Source organism: Diplotaxodon limnothrissa, linkage group LG8, assembly GCF_057381915.1.
Source record: "Diplotaxodon limnothrissa isolate DT_005_m linkage group LG8, D_limnothrissa_male_GT1.1, whole genome shotgun sequence".
NCBI classification, from domain to species: Eukaryota; Metazoa; Chordata; class Actinopteri; order Cichliformes; family Cichlidae; genus Diplotaxodon; species Diplotaxodon limnothrissa.
Genome location: NC_140603.1, coordinates 27,525,889 through 27,535,438, shown reverse-complemented (window position 1 = coordinate 27,535,438; position 9,550 = coordinate 27,525,889). Strand labels below are relative to the sequence as shown.

The following is a 9,550-nucleotide window of genomic DNA, read 5'->3' as shown; positions in this document are numbered from 1 at the left end:
GATCATACGTGATGCCTTAAGTGACTTTAAATTCAAGACGTTTGCTTGTATGTTTCTCTAATATGCTGATATGTTTAAAGGGGAGGACAATATAATAATACAATTAATTTAAAGAATTATTAAACTGCTGTATCTGACTTAATCACTCATTTAGTTTTACAGTATCTCTTAAAACCCTCCAGGGATGCCCATTTGTTTTTGTTGATGAATGAAAGGTCCTGTGGGTGGCTTGTTCTATATCCCGTATTGAGTGTATATGGGCCAGCAGCTGATCTAAATGCAGCCATAGCTCTGAGTGTTTACCCGCAGGCTTACACAGATACACAGAGGAAAGAATCCAATAGCGCTCAGCTTCTATCTCATACAAACAAAAGGCTGATAAACTCTCCATAGCAACAGCAACCCCTGCCAAAGTACACAATGTCCATCATCAGCATGTTGACGTGTACAAGAATTCTCAAAGTGCCCTTATGCATAATCTTTTTGTACCAAAGGTGTGCAATGTTTGATAGATAAGAAGTTATAGACTTCATATATATCATGACAGCTCCCATTGGTTTCGTGTTCTACTGTTTTAAAGCCTCAATTTGGACTCATAGACATTAAAAAAGAAGATCGTAGACTCTGGATCTGAAAAGTTGAAGCAAATGTGGAAGCGATTTGCTAAATAGACTTCAAGTCCCATACAAGTCTAGTTAGAACACGGCGCTCTGACTTGATCCCAGTAAACTCTTGTCTGCCTCTAGGCTCTGGGATAATAATGAGTCAGTATGACTCGTTTTGGGTTATATTGAATAAAAATCCTTAGTCAGTTTCACGAATCTTGTTCATACTCAGTTTTTGAAAGGATAGTTGTTGGATATGCTCAATGGCTGATGAACTGTGATTGACAAGTTGTTAGAAATGAGTGGGTTTGCAAGCCACACCTGTAATAACACAGATTTTTACTCCAGAACCCTTAGTAGCAAGCTAAAGTTAAGAGTTTTATCCTAAGAATTTCAGCCTCAGGTGGCCATTAGAGGAAATGAATAAGATATAGTTTCATGAAACTTGCACATCTTCTTCTGCTTTTATTTACATTTTACACTGTGTTTTTTTCTTTCTTATTTCTCTTTACATTGGGTTTGTGATTATTAGTGTTATTTAATAATAGTTCTCTAAAGTAAAGCATCTGGAACGTGACAGATTCAGTTTTAATGAACGAACAAGTAGTGGTAATTGGTGATTTTAAAAAAAAAAGGAAGATAAACAACCTGCCTCAGCTCAGTTACATCTCTCGGTGACCTGTGGCCCAGTGACCTGCAGACAAATATCCAGAGCAGAACATTACAACCGCCACAACTGCCAGGGTGAAACACTGTAAACACCCTGACTGCCAACAGATACTAACATGCCAAATGTTTTCATCATGACAAACTAATTGTGATTTCAACAGCAGTAAAGCACGCGGCTTGCTCTGCCAATGGGGTGCTTTTCATAAAGCTATTCATTTACTGCATATTTGGACTCGAGCTACAATTATCTCCTCCACTTTAAGTCAGCCCACAATAAAACACAAGAACTATCTCATTTTCTTTTCAAGTAAAGATAACTCTCGGCTCATTATATTATTAATAATAATGGGGTAATGGTGCTGAGCTTCTATTGCTGCTGTTACCCTCTAGTGGCCTGTTTGATTATAGAAACATCCACCTGTAGTTAGTTTGCATGGAAACTAGTGAATTCACTGTTTGCAATACAGTCACCAGACACTTAATTAGGTACACCTTGCTCAAGCTGTCTGAGCTTGTTATGGCTTAGATTTAACAGTGCTAGAGAAATCACCTTTAGATCATCTAAGCTTTATGACATCGTGTGTTGTAACCAGCCATCCAAAGATGGGTACACTGTGGTCATAAAGAGATGGATATGGTCAGCAACAATACTCAAGTAGGCTGTGACATTTTAAGCGAAGGTCAGTTGGTACTAAGAGGCTCAAAGTGTACCAAGAAAATATCCCCCACTCCAGCAGCAGCCTGAACCACCGCTGATACAAGGCAGGATGGATCCGTGCTTTCATGTTGTTTATGGCAAATTCTGAACCACTATCCCAAAGTTTCAGCAGAAATCGAGACTCATCAGACCAGGCAGCGTATTTCAATCATCTGTTGTCTAAGTTAGTGAGCTCATGAGAGCTGCAGACCCAGTTTCCTGTTCTTAGCTGACAGAAGTGGCATTTTAGTCCACCTGCTTCAAGGTTTAACATCTTATACTGTTCTGCATATCTTGCGTGCAAAGAGTGATTACTTTGTTAATCGTTTTCATGATCAGTTTGAATTTCAGCAGGCTCTCTTGACCAAAATGCATCAAGTTGCTCCCGTGTGATTGGCTGATAAGAACTTTTGATAAAATCTTTAATTGTACAAACATTTAATTCTGAGCATCACTGAAAGAAAATACAGCCTATTTCATTTAGAAGAATAACACATTCACCACAACACAACAGCTTCAAGTCACATTACCTCCACCCCACGCTTCCAGTTGAACTCATAGTAAGTAGTACATTCTTCATCTTAAAGCTCAAAGATGTCTTGACGTGTGTAGCAAATGCAAGAAGTATTTACTGCAGGTACTCTTCACTTGTTCACTTGCCAGATAACTATAATTTTAATAACAGAAATGTCACAGCCTTCACATTAATGTCAGTTGGACTGTTTTCACACCTTGGCCATCTGCGTATGGAGTAATAAGACAGGTCATGAAAAAATGACCACTTTTACAGTGTCACCACTGTCTGCTGACTGGGCAAACTGAAGAAACTGCCAACACTACAGAAATTTCATGTCTACGCTTGCAACAAGTCTGTGAAAAATTGCACCTTTAGATGCTGTTAAACTGAATTTTCTCCTTTTTTTAAACTGAAGCGGGTCAGTATTTAAGGCCATGTTCAGACAGGGTGCAGTTTCTCATCATGATGAAATGAGAGGTGAGTGTAGCTTTACACTTATAGACATCTGATTGCATTGAAATTGGACGTCCAAACGTATTTAATGTTTTGTTATTTTCATTCTTTCAGCACTTTAATGGCCCGCTTCTATAACCACAGACTGCTGACTGGATAGTTCAAGGTACAATTTTTGGATATTCATGGAACTGTAAGATTTCTTTGCAATATAACTGTAGCTGAACATTGACTGTGTGATGATATAGTGTTGTTATAGGCATACTTTTTATTATTCTTTATACTTTTCAATTTTTTTGTAATGTGTTTAATCTGAACTCAGTAACTTGCAAATCAAATGATCAATTATTGTTGTTGTAGTTGTTTTTAATTAAAAAAAGGAGCAAAAATAGCAAAGTCTGCAGATCTAATTAAATCTAAATATATTGAATTGGTTGAATTGACTTGTAATTTTTATTTCTTTGTCCTTTTCTTTCTGTATAAATATAAACCGTATCTAAATGTGTTTCTGTCATAAAACCCAAGCCTTTAAAAGCGTTTTTCCTCAATTAATTCCAACATCTCGCACTAATGATATGTTTTTTTTTTTTTTAAATGACATCAGAAACAGCAGTATGCGACATTACGTGATGGCAGAGCTTCAGTTCATCCTTTGTCATTTTTTTTTTTTTTTTTTTTTTTTTTTTTTTTTTTAATAAATAGGACAGGGGGAATGAATGAGAGAAAGAGGGGGAGAGAAAGAAAGAAAACCAAAGGGGAGAAGAGACGGTGAGAAGGGGGGGGAAGAGAGAGAAAAAAAAAAAAAAGAACTCCTGGGTCACCTGTATGGAGAAAAAAAAAAAAAACAAACAAAAAAAACAAACAGAGGAGACAGCAAACAACAAAGAGCAACATAATAATAGAGAAAACAAAGCACCATCACAATAAACTAGCTAGTCATAGATATCAATATTTACTAAATAATAAACGATATTGTGCAGCACGCAAGATAGACAGCGCACAGTGTGCTTTGAGGCAGCAGCCAAGAAAGCTTTAGTCCGCGTCTGTGAATACCCATGTGTACACCTGTGTGCATACCTGTGTGGATCAGCATGCTTGCATTCCAAAGGTTTCTCCATGTAATGATCTGCTAGGGAGTGTGGGGGGGCCACAGCCCCGTCCTCCAGGGTGTGAAGCGGGTATGGAGGAGATCAAAACTCCAGATATCCAGAGGCCCCCAGAACACAAGAGACCATGGAAGACCAACAGAGGGGCAGCCGCGCCACTGTTCCAGTAAGAGCTGAGGAGAGTCCCAGATGAGGGCTCGCCCAGCAGCCGCGGAGCAGAAGTCAGGGGGAGTTGCAGTGACGCGCCCGTGAGCTCCGCCGGCCCCCAGCTGTGCCTGAGTGACCGAGCCCCAGGCCGAGAGGCCGGGGGCACCCCACCTCCAAAGGGGCCCGAGCGAGCCCCAGGCCCCAGGCCCCGACAAGCGGCCGCCAAGGAGTGAGCCGGTGTGTACCCGGACGCCCACCCCCAGACACAAAGAACCACCAACACACCGACACCTGAGGGAGTCCGCCACCGGCAGGGGAAGTGGTGGTGGGTGGAGATAGGCCTCCAAACCTTGGAGGGCCTGAGGTGTCCCCAGAGAGGTGGCGTCTGATACCCAACCTGACATATAGACACAGACATACAGGCACACACAGACACAAACATCCATTCCCACCCTCATGCTCTCATATGCACTCACTCCACACTCAACCAACGTGGAGACAGACATAAAGAGACGCTGTACACACAATCACACTCCCCAAGCGTACTCTACAAACCGGGTCTAGGTACCCTTGCCCCTGGAGGGGGGAATTGCACCCAGACCCAGGCACTAATGATATGTGATAAAAAAATAAAACCAAAGCTTCGAGCATCTGGTCACAAATTGTTTGTTTCTCCAATAAACACTGACATTTGTACAGTGTTTTGTCGGGATTTATTCAACGAGTAAATGAGAAAGCATTTAAATGTCATCTTTTACATAACTATTGTGTAACTGTTGTTATCCCCAGATGGTTGTCTTAGCTCTGGCCATGTTCGTAGCATTGTCATCTTGTGCAGTTGGTTGCTCGGGGAACACAAATTCTGTGAGTATGAGCTTTGTTCATTGATGTTATGAAGCTAGAAGGCAGATGGAACAATACAAAAAAAACCATTTATTATGCAACAAAAGTTTTCCCCAGATGTTATTTAGCACAGACAGAACTGTGCCGAGCTCTTGTCACACTGAGCTCGTAGAGAGAATAGAACATCACGATATGTTTAATATCAATTACTTCAATTTGTCGTTTGAGAAAGTTTTTGTTTCTTCTTTTCCAGTCTGAACTCAAACTTTGGCGCGTAGAAGATCAACCTTTGTCTGTGCAACTAGCTGCTATTTTCAAGGTGATGCAATGAGCTATTACACAATTAGGGCAACAAAATTAATAAACAAGTCTGTTGATTAACCATTCTGTTAAATAATTTTTCGTTTATTAAAAAATAAAAAAAATAAATGACATTTTAATATCTTTTCTTTTAAATTTTAAGAAATTGTGACCAGTATTTTTCACCTTTTTTGATGTTATAGACCAGACACTTTATTGGTAAATAAAGTAAGAAACTAGGCAGGTTAATTATTCACTATTCTTTAAATCTTATTTTTTTTATGAACATCAGGCCTTCATCTTAGCGAAGGGTCCCTGTAGGCCAAAAACGTTTGATTATATTACCCAATTCATCTACTTAAAAAAAATTATTTTATTTATATCAACTGCCAATTTTGCATCAATAAAGTCAAGGTGGAAATGTTGCTTCAAATGCTTGTTTCCATTTTCTGTGTGTTAAAATCTGTTTTTATTTTTTACTTGATTTTTCAGACATTTAGTAGGAAATCACTAGAATTTGCCTTAAAATTAATTGCAGTGGGCTTTGCTTTTTTAATGGTAAATGGAGTGGTTCTTATAGAGTGCCTTGCTTTCCACAAAGTGGATCAAACCACTAACCTTAGGATTTGTAGACTACCTGCACTACCTTATGAGCTACGGCCATTGCATTAAAGCTTTTATTAAAGCACAAGATAAAATAAAAAACATAAATAAATTATAAACATCTACAACAATCCAGCCTTCTGCAAACAAATCCTCAAATCCAAACCAGCCTTTTACAAGAGTACTGTATATACAGTATACATACTCATATATAGATATGCATGTATTTGTACACACATACACATGCATTTATTCATTCCTTTTCTTTATCTTCTTGTTTCTATAGTGACATAGGTATAGGTAACTTCTATAAATTACCGCACAGTTACTACTCTGACTCTGTATGTATTGGACATAATCTGGAGCATCTGGACCCACTATTTTTATTATTATTATCATTATTATGTAAATCCCTATAAATCCGAATTATTATTATTTTATCTGTCAATGAGACTGCAGCATGTCACTCTTTCTAAAAATGCTCACTATTGCAGGAGATGGAGAGCCTGAAGTGTGAACAAACAACACTTCAGCAGCAGCACAATGCTCTGACTCAGGTAGCCTCTATATAACTCCTTACAATCTGTCTCCATACTGAGCACCAGCTACTGAATGTGTTATTTTTTTCATGCGCAGATGCATATATCAAGCCATCAGAAAAGAGCTCAGAAGAAAGTAGGTCAGTGAATAAAATAATCTGCATTCTTTACTCAAAATAAAACTATTTTCAACACGCACTCTTAATTCAATATGTGCTGCAATCTCTCTTCTCAAGCAGGAACACACATCCTCACTTACAGTCCAAATTACATTGAGGTTGATAACTTTCAGTCATCTGTGGAAGATGCAAGAAGACGAGGTGACCCCTGTTTCCACTACACGGTCCTAGATCAGACCTGGCGCGCCACCAACACCACCAGCAAGCTGAAGATGTGTGATCGGCAAGTAGACTGGAAAGGTAACCGACTGCACTTTCTTTATATGTAGCATGCACCTATTTCACTAAAAGCAGCAATGGCATTTCAAAAAACAGAATAAAATTTTCATCTTCTATTGGAGGGTGGTACCGTCTTTTCTACAAGGGTAAAAGTCTGCAGATGCCTGAGAGGTGCGTCCCTGTGAACAACTGTGGCACCAACTCCCCGCTGTGGCTGTCCGGGCCTCATCCAAGGATCAGGGATGGTATTGTGACCCGCAATGTCTGCGGCACTTGGAACAAAAGATGCTGTGCTTTCCATTCCACCCCCATCAAAGTCAAGAAGTGCCCGGGCAACTATTACATCTATCAGTTCACTAAGCCAACATCCTGTTATTTGGCTTACTGTGCAGGTATAAATGAAAAAATGCATTAATATTGTGCACATTTGTGGGAGCATTTGGCTTTTGGATGCTGAAAAATTAAGAAATTAAACATCCACTTTCACCCACAATCCATATTTATCCTGATTGCTGCAAATGTATACCTTTTGGAACAGTCTAATTCCTGCTAAGAGCAGTGCTTTTTAGAGGCCTTTTCGAATGTTGCTGAATGTGTGTTCTCAGACGTCAACACGCTTGTGTGCGGGCGATGCAGGAGAAACCAGTCCTGTGTGAGCAGAGATAAGATTAACTGGAGATGCAAGACAAACAGAAGTAAGTAAAGTTTTTGTCAGTTTGAATGTGTCATACTAACGTTTACGCTGAAGGGATGGAAGGCCTTGGATGTCTGGGGCTTTTATTCTTCTCTGTTTGGTGACAGCGTTTCTTTGTCAATCGTAATGCAACTTATTGAATACTAACATTGATTAATATGGGCAATCAGGCACAAATAGTTGCATGTATTATTGTACAGCACTAATTTGTTACTAGTTTGTATCTATATAAATACAAAAATTCAACATACAAAAGGTTCATTAAACAACTGTGTTCAAACATTTGTATTACTTTAAGAAATATTAAGAGACAGGTGAAGTCTTCCTTTTTTGCTCCTCAAACTTTAATTGTAAGCAAAGCTGGAGAATCTGCTACATAGTTTGTGTAAGAATGATTAAGATATTATCCTGTGCTTTCCATAATACACCTACAAAAGCCTCTCTTTATTAAGAAATTGCTGCAAGGTATATATCTATTTGTCTTTGTAATAATACTAATAAGATTACCTGCTCTTCAGTGTCTTCCCAAAAGATCCACTTCTTTGCGTCTTACCCAGCCCAAATCAATGGCAAACTGAACAGGATCAAGTACAGCAAGGTGCTGGTGAATGTGGGCCGAGCCTTCGACAGGAGGACTGGTGTGTTCAGGGCTCCCGTCAAAGGAATCTACCAGTTCTTCTTCTCCACTCAGACAACCATTAAGGGCCTTAAAACCGATCTGTGGCTAGTAATAAATAATTACTGGGTGGCCGTTTCTCGTGCACATGTTCCCCGTTCCTACAGTGTTGGAAGCACATCTACATACATGACTTTCCTCCGCAGAGGGGCTTCAGTCTATGTCACCCACAACTGTGGTAACTCCTGGGCCACTGCTGCATCCATGACTATTACATTTGGAGGCTCACTGCTTTTACAAAGTAAATAATATACACCTCTGATGTTTAAAATGGTGCTCATTGATGTCGCATGTCACTTTTATTTGTTTTTGTATTTTAGCAAAGAGGAGATAAGGAAAAAGTTTGTTCTTTCTGTCAACAGATTCACGGTTGTTGTAATTTATTTCATTATTTTTGCTAATGCTAACTCGTGCTAAATCAACCAGTTCCACTGTATTAACTACTCTGGAGTGCCAGCTAAATGTCTGCTTTGATGCTTAAATGAAAATATTAATATTAAAAAGACTTAAGAGTGATGTTATTATCTAAATCCATCATTACTGCAATTTATACATTCATTTAAAATTCACTTTCTATTCAGTTTTATTTATAAAGCCTCAAAATTCAGCAAGGCACTTTATTTGGTAAGAAATCCCAACAAGCACTATGTGACAGCGGGAAGAAAAAGCTTTTCTCAACAGGAAGAAGCCTCCAATAGAACCAGTCTAAGAGAGGGCGAGCCATCTGCTGTGAACGGCTGGGGATGGAAGGAAAGAGAAAAAGGGGAGCATAGGTAGACAGAACAAAACACAGAGGATGGGAGACAGATGTGTAGCAGTAATAGCAGGAGCAGTAGCCATAATACAAAGTGGTGAGGAGAGTAGAAATGTGCTGTCTGGTACAGGACGTCCTCCAGCAGCCTGTGTCTACAACAGCATAAAAAGTGATGCTTGAGTCACCTGATCCCACTCTAACTATAAGCTTTATCAAAAAGAAAAGTTATATGTCTAATCTTAAAAGTGGAGAGGATGTCTGTCTCCCAAATCCACAGGCAAAGAGCTGATAGCTGAAGGCTCTGCCTCCCACTCTACTTTCAGAAATTATGAGAACCACAAGTAAGTGAGCAAAGTGCTCCGTTAGGGTAATATTATATTATGTACTCTTTAAGATATAATGGTGCCTGATTATTCAAGGTTGTGTATATGAGGAGAAAGATTTAACAGGGAGCCAGTGAAGACAAGCCAGCATAGAGGAAATATAGTCTCTCTTTGCAGTTCCTGCTGCTATCCCCACTGCAGCATTTTGGATTAATTGGAGGCTTTT

The 9,550-nt window shown here is 39.3% G+C and overlaps 1 protein-coding gene across 1 annotated transcript; it reads left to right on the top strand.

Annotated features, from left to right (window-relative positions):
• The first annotated feature begins 3,057 nt into the window (after positions 1-3,057).
• On the top strand, positions 3,058-8,496 carry LOC146627071 (uncharacterized). The gene is made up of 9 exons (XM_085361025.1): positions 3,058-3,107; positions 4,984-5,058; positions 5,291-5,356; positions 6,435-6,497; positions 6,577-6,619; positions 6,719-6,898; positions 7,000-7,269; positions 7,483-7,572; positions 8,090-8,496. The coding sequence occupies exons 2-9, from the start codon at positions 4,984-4,986 to the stop codon at positions 8,494-8,496; spliced, it is 1,194 nt and encodes a 397-aa protein (XP_085217151.1). The 5' UTR covers positions 3,058-3,107.
• Positions 8,497-9,550: the final 1,054 nt, after the last annotated feature.